The following is a 23,263-nucleotide window of genomic DNA, read 5'->3' as shown; positions in this document are numbered from 1 at the left end:
TTATGGCCCAGTGACATTTAATTCTTCCATTTGGATATATAACCTTACAGTCACTGTGGGGGCTAGGGCTTCAATATATATATATAGATAGATAGATAGTTTGAATTTTTTTAATATTTATTTATTTGGTTGCATGGGGTCTTAGTTGTGGCAGGCGGGCTCCTTAGTTGCAGCTCACCAGCTCCTTAATTGCAGCATGCGGCTCCTTAGTTGCGGTATGAGAACTCTTAGTTGCGACATGCATGTGCGATCTAGTTTCCTGAAGAGGGATCGAACCCAGGCCCCCTGCATTGGGAGCATGAGTCTTATCCACTGTGCCACCAGGGCAGTCCCAACATATATGTTTTGAGTGGACACAGTTCAGTCCATCACAAGGATTCCATACATATGAGTTTTAGACAAACTTTCTTTAAAGCAAATAACCAATATTAATAAATTTTTAACTTTTTATGGGTTTCACATAGCTCAATCAGGCCTGTAGGACCTGGAGAAGGGCAAGTTCCTGCTTCCCTTTGGACGAATTCTCCAAGGACTTATAGTCTCCCAAGGTCTAGACTGGAAGAGTGGAAAGACCCCCGGGGTGGAGTCGGAAGAGGTGGGTCCACGTCTCATCTCTGCTGTTCACTGGTTGTGTGTCTTGGACAAGCCTCCTGTCTCTCTTAGCCTAGTTTACTCTCTGAAAAGGAGGAATGAAAAATACTATGATCTGTTTTTCTTACCTCTTTGGGTTAGAGCACAGAGCAGATAGGAATCTTCCGGGCTGGAGTTCCCAGGCTGTCACTTCAAGGAGTTAAATTCTTAACTCTTTTGAGGTAAAGAAGCTCCAGGAAAAAGGGGGCAGTCTCTGGCTTTTCATTTGTGGTGCTATTGGGGGTGAGTCCGTTTTCCAGGACACACCCATCAAAGACATGAAGAGGTATTGTTACCTTTTAAGGACAGTTCTAGGCAAGCATCCTGTGTCACGGAGAAAGAGGAGAATTTCCTTCGTATCTTCTGTGGTTGGGCCTCTCCAGCCAGGTCAGAGGAGGACGGTGAAGTGCAGTTAACGAGTGAGTAGGAAGATTCAGCACCAGTGACGCACCCAGTGGGTTCCCCTTACAGATGTGTGCAGAGGGATTGCAGTTTCTCTCTTCACCCAGGGGGACAGAGGAGAATGACTGATGTGCCTTCTGGTTGTAGATCTCATGCATGGTCCCGCTAACCTGAAACTCTTCCTAGAGAGTGTATCTGTGTATAGATGCTTGGAGACTAGCGCTTGCTTCTTCAATACCCACGAGAACTTACTTTTGCCTCTGAATACAAACATCACTTGTGTCAAGATTGGTTTCAGCCTGTATTGGAAGACTCTGATCCTTGATATCCCCCACTGTCTATGTTAGAATCAAAATCTTGGGGCTTCCCTGGTGGCACAGTGGTTAAGAATCTGCCTGCCAGGGTGGGTGACACAGGTTCGAGCCCTGGTCCGGGAAGATCCCACATGCTGCGGAGCAACTAAGCCCGTGTGCCACAACTACTGAGCCTGTGCTCTAGAGTCTGTGAGCCACAACTACTGAGCCCACGAGCCACAACTTCTGAGCCCGTGAGCTACAACTACTGAAGCCCATGCGTCTAGAGCCCATGCTCTGCAACAAGAGAAGCCACTGCAATGAGAAGCCCGCGCACCGCAACAAAGAGCAGCCCCCGCTCGCCACAACTAGAGAAAGCCCGCGCGCAGCAATGAAGACCCAACGCAGCCAAAAATAAATAAATAAAAAATAAAAATAAATAAAAGAAAGCTGCCTGCTGACTTAAAAAGAAAAAAGAATCAAAATCTTGGCTTTCCTGTTTAGCCACAGACCAGGCTAAACTCCTCCCTCTCTAATTGTGCAGCAAATAATTCAGAACCACTCAGTGCTGGAGGGTGCTGCCAGGGGTGGGCAGTTATGGAAGGGCAGCAGTTCTGAGTCCAGGGATGCCAGAGGTGGAGTGTTGCTCTGCTTTGGGCTGTCCAGGCAGTAGTGTCAAGTATTGACAAGGCTTCCTGGCCAGGCAAGGGGGTCTCTGAGGCCAGGAGTCGGGGTTTCCTGCTTGCTTTGTGTGCTCAGGTTCCTGCCTTTCTTGCCTGTTGCTTGTAGGATCCCATCCCGGCGGCTTCTGCTGTGGATTGAACTGTGTCCCCCGCTCCCCAACTGTTGAAACCTTAGTGACTGTATGTGGAGTGAGGAAGTAATTAGGGTTAAACGAGGTCATAAGGGTGATTAGTGTCCGTATAAGAGGAGACATCAGAGAGCTGCCTCCCTCCCTCTCTCTCTGTCTCTTTCTGTCTTTCTGCCATATGAGGACACAGTGAGGAGGAGATGTTCTGCAAGCCAGGAAGAGAGCTCCCACCAGGAGCCAAATCTGTTTGGCACCTGAGTCTTGGACTTGCAGCCTCCAGTGCTGTGAGAAAATACATTTCTGCTGTTTAAGCCACCCAGCCTATGGTATGCTGTTCTGTAGCTGGAGCAGACTAAGACAATTTCCGATCCCTAATCAGCTTTTGGTCCTGATGCCGACAAATGACCCGGGGAGATTATTTGCTACTTGAACCTTGAAAAAACGACAGTTAGTTCCCTGTTTCCCTCACTCCAGGAGTGAGTTATGGTGGGGTTTTCTGACTCAGAGGAACAGAGTTTACTTTCATGAGAACAAGAGAGTCATTGTGTGTGTGTGTTTGTGTGTGTGATGAGAGAGAGCGACACAGAGAGACAGAGAGATACAGAGAGACAGAGAGAGGGAGGCAGAAGATGTAACATATCCTGTGTAGTGTGACATATCCGCAGATTCGGACCTGGACACTTTGGAGGCCGATATCCTGCCTCATACACCTCAGGTCACTGATTCCCCTCCTGAGGGGCCTGGCCTCAGCCCCTCCCCTGGCTGGCCTACGTCCTGCCACCACCCCCTGCCAGTCTTCTTCACCCCTCCCCATATCCTTGTAAACAGCTCCCTTGTCAGGCCGTGACCCAGCTCCAGTCTCCCATCTGTTCTCAGCTACGACCTTGACCAATCTAGTGTATGTGCACGATAGAAGACTGTTATCCAAAACATACACAGAATTCTTAACGTTCAGTTAGATGAAAAATGCGCCAAAGACCTCAACAGACACCTCACCAAAGAAGATATACAGACGGCAAATAAACGTAAGAAGTTGCTCCACATCATGTGTCATCAGGGAAACGCAAGTGAAAACAAACATGAACCACCATCAGACACCTACTAGAAAGGCCAAAATCTGGGACGCTGACAGCACCAAATGCTGGAGAGGACGTGGAGCAACAGGAACGCTCGTTCGTTGCTGGTGGGAAATGCACAATGGTGCAGCCACTTTGGAAGACAGTTTGGTGGCTTCTTACAAAACTAAACGTACTCCTACCGTACAAGCCAGCAACTGTGCTCCCTGGCATTTATCCAAAGGAGCTGAAAATTTGTGTCCACACAAAAGCCCTCACAGAGAGGTTTGTAGAAGTTTTATTTATAGTTGCAAAACTTAGAAGCAACCAAGATGACCTTCAGTAGGTGAGTGGATAAACGATGGTACATCCAGACACTGGAATATTATTCAGCACTAAAAAATGAGCTCTCAAGTCATGAAAAGACATGGAGGGAGGGAGAGGTGACAGGCTGAGGACAGAGGACATTCATGGCAGTGAAACTCCTCTGTATGATTCCAGTGGTGGTTACATGTCATTAGACATTTGTCAAAAGCATAGAATGTGAAATACCAGGAGTGAACCTTGATGTAACTTATGGACTTTGAGTGATAATGATCTGTCAGTACAGGTTCACTGATTGTAAAAAATATACCCCCCTGGTGTGGGATTTTGATAGTGGGGAAGGTTGTACGTGTGTGGGAACAGGGACTCTATGGAAACTGTATTTTCAGCTCAATTTTGCTGTGAACCTAAACCGCTCTAAAAAATTGTTTATTAATTTTAAAAAAGCGGATGTGACCTTTTCACATGCTGTGTCACCCTCTACTGTGTGAGGTACTGTTGGAGCTAAAGATGAGTAAGGCCTGGACCCTGTGCCTACAGTGGTTGACATAATGAGACATAAACTCACAGGTAACTCTCCTGCCCCACCACACGCTAAGTGTTGGATAAGGGGAGTGGATGGTGAGGATTCTGAGCTCCACCTCTTCCTGGCCAGGGGAGCCCCTCCTGCCCCACCACACGCTAAGTGTTGGATAAGGGGAGTGGATGGTGAGGATTCTGAGCTCCACCTCTTCCTGGCCAGGGGAGCCCCTCTGAGTCTGTTTCATCCGGGAAATGACAACACCTAACCTTGGGACTTCGAGATGATATGTGTGAGAAAAGCACTTGGCTCATGGAAGATGATCAGAAATGTCAATCCCAACCTCGCATCCTTTTCCTCGAAGGTCAAAGCACGGAAACATCCTTATGGAGTGGAGAGATCAGGGAAGGCTCCATGGAGGAAGAATTCAGTTTGACCTGGGCCTAGAAAGTGGACACTTTTGGAAAGGCATTCCAGGAAGGGGTCATAGCATGAGCTAAGGTTCAGAAATGGGAACATCCAAGGTGCTCTTGTGGGGCCTCGCAGGAGACTCCCAGACCCTGGGCCTGGCCGTCTGGGAGAAAGGAGTGCCCTGTGCGTTCTTGCAGCCAAGAGCATGCAGGGGCAGTGTTTCAGGGGAAATGCCGCATGGTCCTGGCCGTGCTCCCTTGGGGCAGCGAGGGGGTCCTCAGAAGCTCCAGTGGAGGACAAGTTGGAGGGTGTGGCCAACAGAAGTACAAAATGAAACAGAGCCTCCACTGCTTTGCCTGTAAAATGGAGCTGTGAATACCCACCTCAAAGTTACCGTGAGGATTAAGAGTTGTTACGTCTTTTTTTTTTTTTTTTTAATTTATTTACTTTTGGCTGTGTTGGGTCTTCGTTTCTGTGCGAGGGCTTTCTCTAGTTGTGGCAAGCGGGGGCCACTCTTCATCGCGGTGCGCAGGCCTCTCACTGTCGTGGCCTCTCTTGTTGCGGAGCACAGGCTCCAGACGCGCAGGCTCAGTAGTTGTGGCTCACGGGCCCAGCCGCTCCGCAGCATGTGGGATTCTCCCGGACCAGGGCTCGAACCCGCGCCCCCTGCATTGGCAGGCGGACTCCCAACCACTGCGCCACCAGGGAAGCCCAGTTGTTACATCTTTTTGAGGGTTTGATGCACTCCAGGCATTGTGTCAAGGGCTCTCCGAGCCTGGCCTCAGTATCCCCACAACAGCCCTATGATGGAGAGACTATTTTTATCCCTGTGTTTCCCAGATAAGGAAACAAAGGTTATTAAAGGCCTGAGTCAGAACAGCTTCCAGGGGCCGAGTCAGCCCCAGGGCCCAGGTCTGCGTGACTCAGGTGACGAGGCTCAGTCATCACATGGAGCTTCCGGGAGCCAAGTCAACACTCACGTCCCCATCTCTAGGCACGCCAGTCAAGCCAGTGCTGGCTGTCAGCGGCCTGACGAGGCAGCAGGACACGCATCAGCCTGACCTCCCTGCCAGCCGGGTTGAGAAACCCGCCTGGGCCCAGAGCCCCGAGGACCACGCCTCCCCCGCTTGTTCCTCCTGAGGCTCCACGTGATAGCGCCTCAGGATGGATGCAGGGACACCGGTGTGCTGTGTGCAGGGTGACTGCTCCTGTGTGGCTCTGTGCATCTAGGCTAAATGGTCACCGTGACCAGGTATAATTACAGTCTTATCCCTCATCGGTCATGAGGTTCTCAAAATATCCCGACAGGATGAATTAAAACTAGTAAGAGGGGTGGGGACCCAGCTCAGTACAGATGTCTTAAAGTGTTATCGTCTCCCTTCCACTGAGGACATGTGGGAGCCATTCCAGGGGTGGGCTGGTGGGGGTCTCCCTACTTTTTCTGCTCTTCCCCAGTGGGAGGAAGGCCAGCAGAACAGTGTGACCGGGACCGCGGTGACCTGGGAATGCGGAAGCCGGGGGCTGAGGACCTCCCTGCTCCTTACTAGGTGCAGCGCCAGGGCAGCCACCGGCCCCAGCCTACAAAGGGAGGTCATTATACCCATCGTGTTAGATAGGACACGCCAGGCACCTTTCATGCGTTCGCCCACGCCGCTCTCAGCACAGCTCCGGATGGATTCCTTGTCAGGATCCCCTCCGGAGGGAAGGAGGAAGAAGAGTGAAGCGAGTGGAATGGGAGAAGGCCTGGCTGGGGTGGAGGGGAAGGACCAGAAAAGGTGCTTCTCGGCCCACGGAGCAGAGTTGGGAGACTGCAGGAGGTGGTTGGTCTTAGTGTCACAGGCTGTAGGGACAGCAGCTCTGGGGGACACGCGGGGCGAGGGGACCCTCTGTGCTAAGAGTCAGGGAAGTTGTCTCCCTCAGTCCCTGTCAAACTGGATCGGAGCCTCTGCATGCATGCATGCTTGCAGCGTGCCCTGGACCCCCTCCCCTCCCCTCCCCTCCCCCTCCCCTCCCCTCCCCTCCCCCTCCCCTCCCCCTCCCCTCCCCTCCCCTCCCCTCCCCTCCCACTCCCCTCCCCTCCCCTCCCACTCCCCTCCCCTCCCCTCCCACTCCCCTCCCCTCTCTCCCTCCCCTCCCCTCCCCTCTCTCCCTCCCCTCCCCTCCCCTCCCCCCACCCAGAAACACCTTCCCTCCTGCCCTGCGCTCCTCTGAGCCCAGCCCCATCAGCACAAACCCATGACTCCCGGCAGGATGAGAACCACATTTCAAGCACCACGTGTGGGATCAGGCTGACCCTGCTTTGTCACTTCCCGCTTTGTGACACAAGACCAGCTCTTCACGCTCCTTATTTTGCTTGCATAACCTTAGATGCAAAATACATACCAGAAAGCAGCTTCCTGGTGTGTGCAGGGCATTCAAATCCAGCGAATGGTCGCGATGCTGCCGCTGAGCATGATGGAGGTGACTGGGGCCCACTGGGGAAGGGAGGCCACCGACCCCAGCCTTCCTGACTCCCCGAGGGGTGCCCGGGCACGGAGAGAACGGATTCCCCGTAGCTTTTGTGGGACGCACAGGGAAGAAAGTGAATAGAAAGTGAAGAAATGATCTGCACAGCTTTTTTTGCAAGGTTCCCAGCATGTGAGGTGGTCCCTCCCTTAAATCCCCTCCTCCCCTCAAATTCCCTCTGGAGGCAGCACTCGTGGGTTTGAATCCCAGTTCTGTCCTCTGTTGCTGTGACCTTGGGGAAGTTAGTCAATCTCTGAGTCTCACTCCTGATTCCTCAGAGCTGGTGAGGAGAGAATGGCCAGTCGCCGGCCAGCAGGGGTCACGCCCCCTCACCGGGTGTCCTTCTCAAAAAGTCTAGAGAAACTGGCATCTGTGGGAAACGTCTGCATCCTTCAGGGAGCGGGAGGTGTCCCGGTGTTGTTTTCTTAGCCAGTCCCAGGTGGGAGAGGATTTGCAATTCAGCACCCTGCTCTTTTCCTGAACCTTGTGACTTGGCGAGGCTCCTGGGTGTAAAGAGAAGCCGCCTGCTCTGGGCTCAGTGTCGCCAGCCCAGCCTCCCAGCTCCTGAAATTAGCCGCTGCAGACACTGCTCTCCGGGCACTGGGTGAGGAGGCGGCTGGCATCCCTCGGGCCCGGCCATGGAGGAACAGGACCGCGCCTGCGGCTCCACCTGGGAGCCCTCACAGGGCAAGAGCCCCCCGGACTCACCTTGGTCATGGGTAAGGGCCAGGGCGTGGCCACTTGCAAACCACACCCCCTCCTCCCCCAGCTGAGGAGCGCTGATGGGACCTGCGGGTCTCACTGGGGATTTGTGCATTCCTACTTCTTCAAATGAGTGACAGGACCAGCTGCTGCCCACGGGCCCCTGCTATGGAGGCTGCATTTATAGACGAGGGTTTAGAACTTATTCAAGAAGTGAAGGCTTTTTTCTTTGCCTTGGATGGAGAGAAATAGTGATTGCTTTGAGCCTCAAGATGGGGCGTAATTTGAGGGCTCCCGCTCGCCAGGCACAGTGCTGGGACCTCTTGTTGTCGTCTGTGTCTGCATGCGGGAGAGGAGGGAGGCCCTGAGTGTTGAAGTTACTGGACCGACACAGTCATTTAAGCATAGTTGTCTCAGAGAGTGTGATGTGTGTGCTGTGAGTGCCCCTGGACTCCAAGGCTGGTGGCTGCACCGTCCTGCCTTTTCTGGATCTCATCCTAGATGCCAAGGCTTTGTTCAAAGGTAGTTATTTTCATTTAAAGCCCCAAAGCAAGAGCAGAGGGTGCTCAGATAACCCCAAGTGGAAGTGGGGACCGAGGACGGAGCCTGGGCTAGAGTCAGGCCTTGTCCTTTCTTCCGGGTGTTCAGATAACCCCAAGTGGAAGTGGGGACTGAGGACAGAGCCTGGGCTAGAGTCAGGCCTTGTCCTTTCTTCTGAAGGCTGGAGGTTTGGCTGCAGTGAAGACAGGGTGTTAATCTCCCACCCCGAACGGCATCTAGGACACCTGTGATGTTCCTCAGCTGCAGAGGCTGGGCCGGCACTGGAGGGTTCCACACGTCCTGCAGGCAGAGAGAGCCTGGGGCCTTCTGCTCCCTACGGAGAAGAGGGTGAGGGTGTGGCGTGCGCGGGGCCGACAGAGCCTCCCGGCTGCCGGTTCCCCAAAGCGCCTGTCGCTTGCACTTCAGGCACGTTCCCCCCGCAGCGCGGCTCCTTTCCCTGCGGGGGCGAGGGGCCTTGCTGTTGGTGCTCGGGTCAAAATGCCGGGGGCCGGGGGCGGGGGCCCGAGAGAGAAAGAGTGTCTGGATTCTGCTCTCACCATTTGCCGCTTGGCCCTTTGGGCCGGTGTTTCCTGGGTGGACAGATGCCTGCAGAGGAGACTGGTCAACAAGCCTCCCTCTGCAGGCTGAGGACAGGAATGGGGCCTCCCCCAGCAGCGCTGTGCAGATCAGTGGCGCCCACGCTCGGGCTAAAGGGACGGTTTTGTGGTTAGCTGGGGATTAAGATGGCTGTGTCTCATTTCCATTCCTGGAATATCTCTCTTGGACAGAGCAGCCCCGTGCTGCCTGAGAAGCGCCCCTACTTCTCCCGCGTGGGGAGCGCTCTCAGAAACCTCTCCCAGGCCCACTCTGGGACCGAGTCTCCCCGGCCCTGGGATGCAAGTTTTATTATCGTGGGTATCTCTCTTGTGCAGCCCAGGCCGACACTGTCATTCCCATTTGACAGCCGAGCACACTGAGGCTTTGAAGTTGGGACTTGCCCGCCGCAGCTTGGGGGCCAGCGGAGGCCGGAGACAGGACAGCAGCCCCGCCTGTCTGTCATCCCTGGTACCCAAGGCCGCTGTGATCCGAGGAAGCTCAGACGATATCTGCTTTCTGCTTGTGTCTTTGGATTATCAGTTATTTTTCCCGGTTATAAAAGTATGTTTATTACAGAAGATTTAGAATCTACAGCAAAGTGTAAATAAGCTAGTAAAATTCCAGTCATCTCACCCCTCGGGAGGTAGTCTGGGAACTTTGTAAACAGAGGTCGTGCTTCATTTCCCCGAAGGCTCATTATAGTTGAGTCGCAGAAAGGATTTCAAAGCCTCTGGTCCCTTTTTATTTCAACCTTTACACCGCCCTGTGTGCTTGATTCTAAAATCCTCAAAGGCCCCTTGGCTGTCGCACTGTGGCCTGGACCCCCGCTGCGTGGCGCCTGTGACTGTCCTCCCTGGGAGAGGCAGGCATCCGTGGCAGGAGCGGGGGAAGGGCGGGTGGGTTGCTGGACCCCGCTGGCTCCTGCGGGGTGTCCACCCCTGGGCGCGGGGTCTCAATGTGCCCGGGAACTTGGGCTTGGCTCGGGCCGATGCCCACGTCTGGGAGGTTCTGACCTGCTGTGCTGAAGGGTGTCTGCAGGGTGGGGATCCTGGGAGCCTAACTGGGCTCCAGTGAGAAAGCTGGCCTCCTTCCACTGCTGGGGGCTGGGTCCAGCCCTGGGAGGACAAAGGAGGGCCAGGTCCAGAGTCGGGCTTCAGCAAAGCAGAACTGGAACACAAAGGAAGAAATGAAGGCAGATGCCCAGATGGACAGACTGCCATGCAGGAACGCTTAGGAGGAGGCTGCAAGAGAGCTGGCCAAGCAGGGTGGGAGAGGCGGGAGCCACAGCTGCTGTGGCCAGGAGCCCGGGCTGGGCTGGCTGCTTGCGGGAAGGGGAAAAGTGGCTCGGCCACCCTGGGGCACCTTCATTCCTGGGGCTGGGAAAGGGCAGCTGGCAGCTGAGCCCTCGGAGGCACCTGTGAAGTTGGCACCAGCTACCTGAACATTGGCCACGACCCTTCCCAGACACTGTGGGCGTGATCTCCAGGCCCTGAGCGTGTGCAGAGCCCCAGGGGGCACAGAGATGGGTGAGACCTAGTCTCTACCCGCAAGAGGTCCGGGCGGAATTTGAGTGGGTGGGTCTGCACCGAGCCAGCTGCCAAGTTCATGGGGACACAGATCAGGAGGAATTCCTACTGGCAGGGCTGGAGAAGGCGTCTCTGAGAAGCTGACATTGGAACCAGGCCTTGGCGAAGAGTAGGATTTCAATAAACAGAGCACGCGGTGGGTGGAGTCTTCTGAGCCAAGGGTTCAGCCTGAGTGAAGGCTGGGCTTTGCGAGCACAGGGCGTTCCCCTAAAGCTAAGTCTGAAGGTTTTGTTCCTCAGGCCATTTGGGATTTTATTTCTCCTTAGCTGGGGCGTGCATGGTGACATTCGTCTTGGTCAGGCACCCAGCCTGTGAAAGAAAGCGCACAGTCACGGGCCAAATATGCGGGACCCAGCGTGAATCCGGGGGTGGGGGAGGCGGGAGCCATGGGGCTCGGGCGCTAGTTTTGCCACTTCCAAGTTTTGATTAACTGGAGCCTTAGTCTTCTCATCTGTAAAATGGGGCTTACGATACCTAATAATATAATAATCACAGGTATTGGGTAAATGGTAGCTATTATTCATAATAGCACCTAAACCCGAAAAAACGATAGCTTGTTACAGGTTGGACTGTGAATATCACAGTGAAGAGAAATCACATCCTTCACATTTGGCCCGTGGGTCTTAGCACTGTCAGGAGGAAATGCACAAATCCAGACCCCCGTGTCCACTGATGCAGAGAATTCTGAGGGAGTCTTTGTCCAGACATTTTGGCTCAGCATTCAAGGCCTCTCAAAAGCTGGCCTCACCTTCCTGCTCTTGGCTCTGTTTCTCCTACCGTGACCTTGTGCTGCACAGCGAGTGCCTTTCGTCAGAGGCGCTGAGCCAGTCGTGTTAGCTGGGTCTCCAGGGAGGTGGCCGTCAGGACCCCAGACCCATTCTGCCACCTCCAGCCCCTGAGACTTGGGCAGGGGCTGGAATTTGGGCCTCAACTGCTCAGAGCAAATGTTTGCTACCTAAATTCCTTTGGGAAAGCTGAGCGGAAGCCTAGACAGAAGCCAGATGATACCCTCCTGGACTCCTTTCTTCAGGGACCTCGGGGGCCTGCACCCCTGACTGTGGTGAGGGCATGGAAAGACAGACTCAGGGAAAGGGTCCACCTCTCCCTAGACCCGCAGCTGACTTGAAACACCTGTTTGCCCACCTGGTCCAGGGAGGCTCCCAAGAGGCTACTGTCTGGGATCAGCCTGGAACCGCCAGCCCCCTGGGTGTGTGTGCATGGGGAGGCGGAGACAGAAAAACTAGGAAGCCGTCCCCACGCGCCCTCGCTCTCCGGGAAGTAGAGCTTTGGCTTCTTTGCTCCTTCTCTCGGTGTCCTGGGCCCACCCGATCCCCCTTCAAGTGAAGTCACAGGGGAGGACTGGAGCGCCTCCTGGAGGCAGTACTCTGCCACTACACACAGGAGAACCACCACGGCCTCCTAACGCAACCATGAGGCAGATGGAACTTTAAGTAGGGTCAGAAACTTAGGATGAACATGGAAACTCAATGCAGCAAAATCAGTGATTACTGGGTCCAATTTGAATTCCTCGCCATTGCGTTTGTTTGTGATTTAACTCCTTGCGTCAAACTGCTTTATTTATTTGGCCGTGCCGTGGGGTTTGCGGGGTTTTGCTCCCCTGCCAAGGATTGAACCCAGCCCCTGGGGCAGTGAGAGTGCGGAGTCCTAACCACTGGACCTCCAGGGAGTTCCCAGCAGCAGACTGTTGTTGGAATACATTCTGCATCTTGCCCAGAGAGAGATGCGGTTCCTTCCTTCTCAACTGATCCCAGAGCTACTCATCCTTTAAGGCCCGGCTCCCATGCCACCATCTCTGTAACATTTCAGTTAGTGTTTAAGGTTGAGGGCCCCCTCCCTCGTGTCAAGTAACGCGTCAATTTTCTCGGCTTCATGTTCTGGATGTTTCTGATGGAAAGAGATTTTGTTTCCCTTTATGGAATTGGAGCGCAGGGGACCCTGCCTTTAAACTCGGACTCCAGCTGGCACCCCTCCCCCACCGCCTGTTCTGTTCTCATAGTATTTACAGCCTCTTCTCTCCCGTTGAGCGGTGAGCTCCAAGCGAAGTGAGGGTGTCTCCATCTTGGCATCGCCACCCCTCCTAACACGGCTGCCTCTGCCTGGGTCAGTCGAATTTACACCTATTGTCCTGATGTAATTACTTGTAGCCTTTGGCTCTGGAATGGGCTCATCTCTCTACCTGGCCCACACCTGTCAGTCCACACCTGTGCCTGGCTTTGGGGCCATCCGCTCACCCGCAGCTTGTTCCCAAAGGTCTTTTCTCACTGCCACTTAGGGGTCCTAGTCATCTCCCCCACCCCTCCGGTCAGGGCTAGAGCGGGTGGAGGGCTTTGTGCGGTAGCGCTGTGTTTCATGCAAAGATTAGGATGTAGCGTTAGTGCAAGGGACAGATATTGTGTGGGGTCCAGTTCCCTGCCGATGCTGACCCCTGCAGACACCATGCCTTGCCATGTTAGCAGAAAAAGTAAGGGAATAGATTAAATAGCTTCTCTGCTGGGGCTCAACGCCCAGCTCTCCGCCTTGCTAGCTGGTGACTGACCTTTCGTAGACGCCTTTCCTTGTGTGCAAAAAGGATTTTGTGAGAACTCAATGAGTTAAAAGCCATAAAGCACTTAGTATGCACGTAACGAGTGCTGGTTCTTATTAAATCCAGCACAGGCCCTGTTTCCCGCAGCCTTAAAGCAGATTTCCATTCCCTCTCTTAAGCCTTGCATGATTGGCCTTTTTGTCACCAGGTGACCTCTCTCCTGGAACGCTATACTCACGTGATGTGCGATGTTCGCCCCCTAAGATCCTCCTGGGAAGTGAGACAGTGAGGAAAGAGCAGATCTGCATCTTCTATCCCATTCCTCTCTGGAAAACAGCAAGAGAAATGGTCATGCACGGTTGAACATATTATTTTTTGTTCTCCCCCTCTCTATTTTGCCAAAGTATAATTAATTGAATGCATTTACATTAAAAGTATGAACATGATGAGGGCTCCTCTCTTTGCCAACACTAAGTTTTGTTGTACATGTATACGTGCTATTGAGAAGCAAAATGCCGAGGTGCCCTAGAGCTGTGGACCCAGCTTTCCAAATGACTAGTTATCTGACCTTGGACAAGGTCATGTCTCTGAGAGGCTCAGTTTCTCTGCCTGGTGCTGGGAGGCTCAGATGAGTTATGTGAGTTGAAGCACTTCGCAAACTGTAGTAGGGCTCCCTAGAGATGCAGTTGAACTCGTGGGTATCCGCTCTGCCTGCCCTAGACCCTGCGGGGCTGCAGAAGAAGGGCACGTGCTCTCGAACTGAAACGATAGCCAGCCAGATTATGTGGCAGAAAGCTGGCGAGTTATGCTTTGAACCGTGAGGTCTGGAGCCTGAGGACGCTCAGGTTCAGAGATGGAAACCCTTGGAGTGAGGCCACTCGGGAAGTCGGCTTTTTGTGGCAGGTGGACCTGGAGCTGAACCTGAGGGCTGGGAAGCGGGGCTGAGAAGGGAGAAAGAGAGAAAAGAGGCCTGGGGCAGCTTTTGATTTGGAGAGCTGCAGGTGCGCACTTCCTGGCCCCTGACCCTCACCCCCCCACCCCCCCCCACCCCCCCCCACCCCGCCCCCGGACTCCGCAGAGGAGAGAAGGCGGAGGCAGGGCCGCCCCTGCACCTGCAGTGCCTCCCCTTTTCCCGCCTCCGCCAACTTGCTCTTAGCCTCTCTGATGCTCCGGCTCTTCATCTTTACAACGGGGCTAATACACCGCCTTGGCTAGCTTACTGTGAAGGTAAATGGGGTGAGGTTTGTAGAGCCTTATTTTATTTTTCTCTTAGCAGCTGCATGAAAAATGCAGTAGAAGGAGCTGTGGGAAAAGTATAACTTCACTGAAAATTCAACGTGAACTGTAAAGTTCGTGAACCACAGGCTGGTGTCATGCTGGTTCTCTCTGATCCAGGGGGTGGCCCTGGATCTGGGCTGGCTTCTGGAGCTGGAAACCCACCCTTTTTCAGTGTCAGGAATGATCCCCACGTGAGCAGGCACGTCTGGGGAGCATGGGCCAGCCAGGGGCATGTGAACCTCTTGTCTTTTTTTCAAGGAAGAAGCACTGTGACCCAGAGCTGGAGGGTTGGGAGGTGTTGGAGATGAACGGCTGATGGTGCCAAAGGCTTCAGTGATTCACAGTGGAAATACAGACTAGGGCAATGTTGTGTGACGTATGCGTTGACGTGACCTTTTCTTGGGAAAGACTACTGTTTATCCTGAGAGAATGCACTTCCCACTTTGGGGAGGTTAAAGTATCTTTCCTTTATGAAATGATTATTATAGTAGATTCCTTCCTTCCTTCCTTCCTTCCTTCCTTCCTTCCTTCCTTCTTAAGATAAAGAGTTGACAGTTCTATGTCACTAATCACCCGTGCTCCTCCAAACAAAAGTAATAAAAGATTACTGTCTCTTTATTCATTTATTCATTCTAGTAATAAATACTCATTAAGTTTCTATTATGTGGCAGACATCTTTCTAGGCACTGGAGATGAAGCAGCAGATAAAAGGGCCGAATATCCCTGCCCCGCTAGAGCTTACATTCTAGGTGGAGGAGAAAAGAATGAGCAAATAAAAAGGAAACTATATGCCAGATGGAGAGCGGGGGTATAAAGTAAAGTAGGGAGCATAAGATGGGAGGATGACGAGCTCTCAGATGGAGAGGTCAGGGCAGATCTCCCTGAGAAGGTGAGAGTTGAGCACTCCCCTAGTAGAGAACCTGGGGGAGGGGTTGCCCCCGTCAGTCGTCCACTGATCCTTCAAGGCCTTGTCCAAGTGCAGCCTTTGCCTGGAAACCCCAGCTGCAAGTGATGTCTCCATCCTCAAGCCCCATCCTCTTTTTGGAACTTGGCACACACGGTCTTTCATTGTAGTTGTTCCAAGACTGGTCCCTGGCACACAGCAAGTGCTTGGCATTTGTTGAAGGAACAGGTGAATGAATGAAATGACAAAGTGAGAACCCCCAGGTCTTTATCACTTGATGGCGAGCTTTTGCCTGGTCTGGTCTTCATTTATGCACTGCTAGCACTTACTGTGTGATCACCCACAGCCCTGCCCTGGGTGGATGGGATGCACTTGGAGAGGAAGGAACCAGGGAGTAGGTGGGCCCTAGAAGCAATTGAGAGATGGCTCTGTAGGGACTTCCCTGGTGGTCCAGCGGTTCAGACTCTGTGCTTCCACTGCAGGGGGCGCGGGTTCGATCCCTGGTCAGGGAACAACGATCCCTGCGAGCCACGCGACACAGCCCCCCAAAAAAAGAAAAAACAAGGAATCTCCGAGGTTGCTCTGTAGTTAGGCCCAAGGGTGAAATGGGGGCAAAGACCAGAATGTCAGGAAGGAAAGACTCTGGGAAAGGAGACGGCTCATAGGAAAGGGTGGTACCCGAGGGTCTCGCCCAGGTGAGGTATTCTGGAATGTCTGAAGTTAGTGGATATTGGCTGCTGGACAGAGGCTGTGTGGTGTGTTTTGGGGGGTGAGCTGGCCTGGTTTAAAGGCACAGGACTGGGGTGGATGGCCACCAGCTGGGTGCCGTGAGCAGAGCGTATGCTCACCAGAAAGATCATACCCATCCCACGCGAGTGATCTAGAAGATGCCTGCTCTTGAGGCTCTGGTGGTCGGACGCTAGCTTCTGTTGTTATCTGTCCTGTGTGAGATGCCATAAATCCATTCCTTGCAGGGTGTATGGTTGGGTTGCAGTCTAACGGTGATGAATCGACATGAGTCCTTCTGTCAGACAAGAGCCCTGTTTCTCATCTTCCCCCTCCGCCCTGGATGCCCTGGGGGCTGAGCCTTTCTAAGTGCCCAGTTGCGGGATTGCTCTGAGACTAGATTCCAGGAATAATCTCTCCACTTCCTCCCCTAATTCTAAATCCTGCTCTATTGCGTGGCTTTTGACGGTAGTTTTCAACAGTTTGATTACTTGAGTTTTTTTCCCAAGCCGCTTAGATCCTTTTTGGATTTGTTAAAGGATATAAGCAAACAATAAGCAAAAGTTTGGAATAAAAATACCTAATGTCTTCTTAATTTATCAGGATTGACAGGAAGGCAGGACGTTCTGGGAATGTGACACTCCTAGTTGGTTGGTCTGTAGTCTGGGGGGAGGGGCTGAAGAATGTGACATCTCCTTCAGCGGGGACAGCACGGGGGCGGGGGGGGGCAAGAGGGGCGCCTCTGAACTTTTGAAGAGTTTATTGTCACCAGGATGAAGAGAATGAGAGTCTCTCTCAGTAGGAGGGGAACACAAAGAGTTTGAATGTCTGGAGGTCTAGGTTCTAAGCCACAGTGTGGCTTTGAGCAGGCCTGCTGTCACTTTGGAGCCTTGCCTCCGCCCCCATAGAGCCGTCTGCAGACCACAGGAGACCCTGTCTGTGTAGCTACAGGCACAGGAGTGCCCACTCTGCAGAGCTAAGCTCACTATTCCTCAAGCCTTATCAGCTGCCTTGTAGAATGAGGGTGCGGCAGGGCTGCCATGTAGGGTCCTGCAGTTGCGGTCCGCACAGAGTGCTGGCTCAAGGGCAACTGGGGGTGAAAAGCCAACCTGCACTCCGCTCACCAAGCCTGCTGGACTCTGGGACTGAGGGTGGCTGTGACAGTCGGGAGGAAGGGGCACCTTTTTGTAATCTGTTCAAACAAAGGGGTGCTCTTTCTGCACTCTGCGCTCCAGAGGGGCCCTGTGTGCCAGCTGTGGCCCGGGGAGTTGGGCCTGACCACGCTTTTCAGCACTTGCATTCCCCGATACGAAACCCTTGCTATCAATGAAAATATCTGCAGATCCCTCCCTGTAAATGAAGTAAAAACGGGGCAACTTGTGAAATGCCAAGATGGCAAGTTTGGTGCCCTCCCTTCTCAAGCGCCCACATCAGCCACCACCTTGTCCCCACCCTCGCTCTCTTCACCGTCACCCAGGGCTCCATGCAGCATACTCTGAAGCCCCTGGAGAGGGAGGTAACCTCCTGTGGTCCGTCCAAGTGGACCATCTTGGAATCACAGCCTAGAATTCTTCAGGGAGCAAAATGGAGTGACAGTCTCTGGACTTCAGATGGGTGCGCTGAGCCCTTCTGTGGAGCCATAGCTGGGGGACCCTGTTTCCATGTCCTGTTACATCCAGCGGGCCCTGCACGTTCCTCCTTTACTCCGTAAACGTGCAGCCCTTCGTAGGGAGCATCTAACTGCTGTCCTTCGGTGTCCTGGCCCAGAAATGCCCTCTAGAGGGCGCTGTGACACTGGGACCCAGGACAGGGCATACCTGGGGAGGGACCATGTCCCCTCTGCTCCATGCAAGTGCGGGACAAATGAAAACTGAATCAATATACAAAACATTTTGGCCAACAATTAGAGAGTTGTGTTGAAATTCTTGAGTGAATTATTTTTATCTAAGGTGATGTGAACTTCAAAGGAGTTCAAGATAAAGGAAATGGGGACTTGGGCTAGCTAGTGACTTCCCCTGATTTGACCCAGGCAGAAACTTAGTTTATTAATAGACATTTGGCGGACACTTCACGTTTAAAGGTGAAGCAAGATGGGCTCAAGTTTCTAGGTGTTGTCCAATTAGAAATGCCAAACAGGTAAGAGGTCACCAGATGGAAAGAGAAAGAACAGTAAGTCTTACAGGCTGAACACTGAGCGGCCACCTGGTAGAGTAGTGTTTTTGCAAACATATGAGTTATTCGCAATTTATGGATAATTTAAAGTGCTTTCAGATTGATACATGTCCAGGTTTATTATTGTTGTTGCTGTTTACTGAGTGCTTTCTGTATGCTAGGCACCCGATGAAGCATTTTTCTTTTTGTCTTATCAGTCTTCATAAGTACCATGTGAGTGGATTTTAGCCTCCTTTACACACAGAGGCGCTTAGAGAGATTACGTAAGTGGCCTGAGGTCTCACAACTAGCGGTGAAACCATTATTCCTGCTTCTAAAGACCTGCCCTCTCCACCGGAAATGCTGCCTTGCTGTTTTTCTCTGGAAGCTTTCGCAGGAGTGAGCTCTTTCACGGGAGCCAGTCTCCCAGCTTCACGTCTCTGCTCAGCCCTGTTGCTCAGGGTTAGAGATTTGACTCTCCAGCAGGGACCGTCTCACTTGAATGACGGTCATTTTTCAACTGGCCCCGTTGCTCCTTGCCTCTTCCTGGGGTGACCTGGCGGCGGAGCAGTGGAGGTGGGGTTAGCAGGAGAGACACTGTCCTCCGTGGCTCCCCCCCCGGGAGATTTTTTTGGTTGAGAGAGAACACTTCTTGGTATATGGGCTTCTCGAATGTTAGATGGGAAGGGAGGGGCCTTGCTGGCTGCCACCTAATCTAGTCTTACACTCACAGCTGACCTCATGGGACTCCTGTGGTCACTACCAGTCCTGGACATCAGACTCACGGGGTTTCCAAATAATACAGAATCAGAATCTGTGGGGTTTAGCTCCCCGTGTCTCTGTTTTCTTAGAAGTTCCCCGGTGATCCAGGCATAGAAACACAATTGTGGTCACGCTGAGCTCTCAAGTTTTCCCCAAATCCACCCCCTCCACGCTTCTGCCCCCTGTTCACGAAGTTCCCTCCCTCCCTCTTTGTTCAGCGAGCTCTTACTTGCCCTTCAAAACCCAATTCCTGGGTCACTTTCTTAGTGAATCTTCTTGTCTACTCTTGGAGAGCAAATGAATTCCACCTTCCTCTGGTGCTGGTTGTACTTCGTATCCATCAGTCTAGAGCTGACTTCATTGTATCAGTTAGTTCTGCAGCCTTGTTTCCCTACCGGATGGTGAGCTTCTTGAGGACAGAAACTCTGCTGTGTTTCTCTGGTTTCCCAGCACCTGACAGGATCTGGGGGAGAGAAGCAATTCCGAGAATGGAAGTGGGAGGTGGGGCAGCTTAACTGCAGGCCAGCATTTAGGAAACAACATTCACCTTTTTTTTTTTTTTTTTTTTTGTGGTACACGGGCCTCTCACTGTTGTGGCCTGTCCCGTTGCGGAGCACAGGCTCCGGACGAGCAGGCTCAGCAGCAATGACTCACGGGACCAGCCCCTCCGCGGCATGTGGGATCCTCCCGGACCGGGGCACGAACCCGTGTCCCCTGCATCGGCAGGCGGACTCTCAACCACTGTGCCACCAGGGAAGCCCAACATTCACCTTTTTGTAAGGTTAACCCTTGCCTCCAGCTGGACCTCCTGTGCTACCCAGAATCAGTCTTGTATGTATATTTAATAAATTGAATCTTATTATTAAAACATATATAGTTAACCCTTGAACAAGACAGGTTTGAACTCTGCGGGTCCACTTATGTGAGGGTTTTTTCAATAAATACATACTACGATGTGATCCTTGGTTGGCTGAATCTGCCCATGCAGAACCGCAGATGCAGAACCGCAGACGCAGAACCGCAGATGCAAAAGGCCAGCTGCAAAGTTCTATGCGAGTTTTCGGCAGCACGGGGGTCAGTGCCCCTAAGCCCTGCATTCTTCAAGGGCCAGCTGTATTGATAAAATCAATATAGTTAGCAAAGATAAATAAAAATATATTTAACAAAATATTAAATATATCTATATTTATTTAATTATAAATATATTTAAGATGTATTTGTGCATTAAATATATAGGTTTAAGTATAGTAAATATATGATATATATATAAAATATAAATATATGATGTATAATATTTTTATATATTATTTGTATTATATATAAATATATATTATTTATATATAATAATATATTAATAAATATAATTTTATGATAAATAAAATCTATAAATACATAATAAAAATATAATAAATTTTATGATAAATATGTGATAATATTTTTATATTATTTATATTATATATATATATATATTTTTTAGTGACTATGTCTTTTTTCCAAGGTATGTAGACAGCGTTCACAACGCTGCTTCATCTTTTCTTCTCCAGACTAGATATGCTCAGTTCCTTCCACTGGCTCTTTGTTGTGAGACATGATTTCTGATTCTGTCGACACCCACTTGGACTCTTTGGGAAGACCCTAGTTTGCTAGTGTCCTTCTTAAAGTTTTATCTGACCAGTGCAATGTACAGTGGCCCCCGCCTCCTTGTTCTAGATCTTATATATCTCTTACTGTTTTCTAAGATCAAAGCATTCAGAGCTAACTGCTGATGGCTAAGCCTTCCCTATCTTCTAGTTGCACAACTGACTTTTTGAGCCTTAGTTTATCTGTCTTAAACGTCATTTCATTGACTTTAGACCTGTCAGAGTCCTTTGGTGCTTTAATTGTTATCCAATGTACTGATTTTGTTACATCTGGAAATCTGACTTACTTGCTTTCCTTTTCACGTTCCTCAGGAATGTTAGTTTAACTAGCTGTACTTATTACTATATTACCTAACCCAAATTATCCAACCTATCTTTTAGGGGCATCATGAAAGATTTTATCAAATGCCTTGGTCAGACCTTTAATACCCTTGTGTGTGTGTGTGTGTGTGTGTGTGTGCGCGCGCGCGTGTATGATATTCTCCTGATCTGCCAACCTAAGTATTCTATGAAAAAGAAAGCATTTTCTTTGCCAGGCTTATTTTTTGTGGATTCTGGTGGCTGCCAGGCTGTCCACGCCCCTGGCTTTTTAACACTAAGAATGACTCACTTGGGGGCATGCAGGGTAAAGTCTGCATGGTGAACATGCCTTTGCTGGGAACATTGACTCACTATGTATCTTAAGGAAACACCGGCATATTCAAAGTAAAAAGTCATAGCCTATTACTCCTGCCAGGATTTTGAATGTTTCCGCTTCCTGTGAAAGTGCCGCCAGAAAGGTTGGTCCCACTTCCTTCTTGCTTTGCTCTGACGTTTACTGACCTTGTGACTTCAGAACGTCCCTCTGCGCTCTAGTGGCTTCATCTGTAAAATGGGTTGCTGTGAGGGTTAAACGATGTAATACATGCTTCCTAAATACCAGAATGACCTGGGAGCTTTGAGAAGGTCCTGGGTTCTCCCGCTAGAGATTTCGATTCAGCGGGTTAGAGTGGGCCTGGAAGAAGGACTGTTAGTGAATTTTCCAGTTGATTCTGCTGAGCAAGCAGGTTTAGATCCCAAGTCGTAGTGTTTGTAAAGTGCTTAGCAAACAGCCAGTGCCCTGCACAGGCCCTCACCCCCTTTCCTTCTCCCATATCCCCTCCTCTCCTTTCCTCCGAGACACCCAGGGCTCTGGTGTTGTCCACTTTGTGTCCCAGAGGAAAACCACAGGAGGAAACTCATTTAAATTGCTCTTCTCCAGATGTTTTCCTTTGATAAAAATAGAAGAAAGGGCAGTATTTAGTTCAAAGTTTTCATTTAAATTTTACTGCCACTTACTAGGTCCATCTTCTGTACCCTTGGGTAAGCCCCACGATACAGAGGTAAGTAGGATCCTGGCCCTGAGACCTTGGGATTATATTGCAGCCTGAGAAATTTAAGGCATCGAGACCAGCTAAAGTGGGGGAGACATCTTCTTTTGGGTCGCGGGCCAGGCTTCCTTATACAGATCATACCCCCTAGGCTTTCTCCGGCTCGAGTCCAGCTGTGAATGAAAGGAAGCTTTGAGGTCATTGTGACAGACAACATGGATCCAGCAGGTGGAGCTAGAGAGTCAGAGACATTGACGAGCCAGGGAGAGCTGGTCCTTGGGGTCTTGGGAAGGTGAGTTGGGACAGTCGTTTTTGGAAAAGACTGTGCACCAGAATCCCTGAGCAACTTGTGTGTGTGTGTGTGTGTGTGTGTGTGTGTGTGTATGTGTTTAAAGACTACAGAATCCTAAATGCCATCCCTATGGAATCAAATTGCTGGCATTAACAAGTTGCCCACGTGACTATGATGTGCTGACGGGTTTGGGAAGCACTGATCTAGAGATTCTAGGCTGATCTAAATGTGGTCCAGGCGCTCTGCTGAATGGTCCGGTCAGCAGTCTGAGAGCCCTGTGTTGGTCCTCAGACCAGCGGCAGCATCTGCATCACCTGAGCGCTAATCAGAAGTGCAGACTCCCAGACTCCACCCCAGGCCGGCAGGATCGTAAACTGCCTTCATAACTAGAGCTCTCGGGCTGGCTCAGAGGCGTATCAGAGCGTGAGAGGTCACCGAGAATGGCTTCTTGCTTACCTGGGCACCCAGCCCTGCAATGGGAGCTCCTGGAGGCCGGGTTTGTATTTTGTCCTTGGTGTCTCTCTGAGCCTCAGTTTCCTCATCTTCATTGTATCTTCTTCTCAAGGTTGTTAAGGGAACTGATGTCGGACTCCCATATTAGACTGTGAAGTCTTTGAGGCAAGAGCTATACCTTTAAAAAATTTCTGCCCGCTCAGTGCCTAGCATTGAGTGAATTGGTCATTTTGGCACACAGGATTATAGAATCCTCAAAACAGAAAAGACTTTGTGGGTTGTATAGAACAAGCGACCCTGCAAACGGATGCAAAAGTTATGGTGAGGTTGACAGATGTTTCTAAGGTCAGATGCTCTGTTATTGTCACATGAGCTTCCTGCGAGAGTGCACTGCTACAGCTCCTGTTCTCCATGAAGCCTTTCTCCTTCCCATGGCTCATCAGAGCTGACCTCAACTTCCCGTCTTTGGGAAGGTCTGGGCCCTGGGCCCTCTGAACTTCTGTGCCATTGAGTGTCAGTACCACTCGTCTGCCCATGAATCCTGGACTGTCTTCCTCGTATGTTCTGGAAGTTACTGTGTTGTCTCACTGTACGTGTCAAGGTCTTGGAGGGTAGGACCAGCGTTCTTCGTGCTCCCCACCTACTCCCCAGCCCAATACCTAGCATAGGACTGAGCCCATAGTAGTTAACGGCTAACTTGCTGAATATCTGTTATTTAAAAAAATATATGAAATCTTTCATAGATATAAAAGTTATGGAGAATAATATAATGAACATCTGTATCCCT

The 23,263-nt window shown here is 51.3% G+C and overlaps 1 protein-coding gene and 1 long non-coding RNA gene across 6 annotated transcripts in view; one reads left to right on the top strand and one right to left on the bottom strand.

Moving 5' to 3' along the window:
• Nucleotides 1–4,865: 4,865 nt before the first annotated feature.
• Nucleotides 4,866–9,930, bottom strand: LOC137205455 (uncharacterized). The gene is made up of 3 exons (XR_010934150.1): nt 8,751–9,930; nt 6,829–8,527; nt 4,866–5,247 (listed from the first exon to the last, which is right to left on the bottom strand). It is a non-coding gene; the product is annotated as an uncharacterized lncRNA (long non-coding RNA).
• LPIN1 (lipin 1) overlaps nt 7,549–23,263 on the top strand; it is a 123,213-nt gene continuing 107,498 nt past the window's right edge. For all 5 annotated transcript variants that reach the window (XM_067703676.1, XM_067703675.1, XM_067703674.1 and 2 more), the window contains exon 1: nt 7,549–7,670. In XM_067703676.1, the coding sequence (XP_067559777.1) occupies nt 7,590–7,670 (81 nt within the window). In that variant the 5' untranslated portion in view covers nt 7,549–7,589. The remainder of the gene's footprint in view (nt 7,671–23,263) is intronic.

This window comes from Pseudorca crassidens, chromosome 14, assembly GCF_039906515.1.
Source record: "Pseudorca crassidens isolate mPseCra1 chromosome 14, mPseCra1.hap1, whole genome shotgun sequence".
Taxonomy (NCBI): domain Eukaryota; kingdom Metazoa; phylum Chordata; class Mammalia; order Artiodactyla; family Delphinidae; genus Pseudorca; species Pseudorca crassidens.
This window is presented reverse-complemented; position numbering and strand designations above follow the sequence as displayed.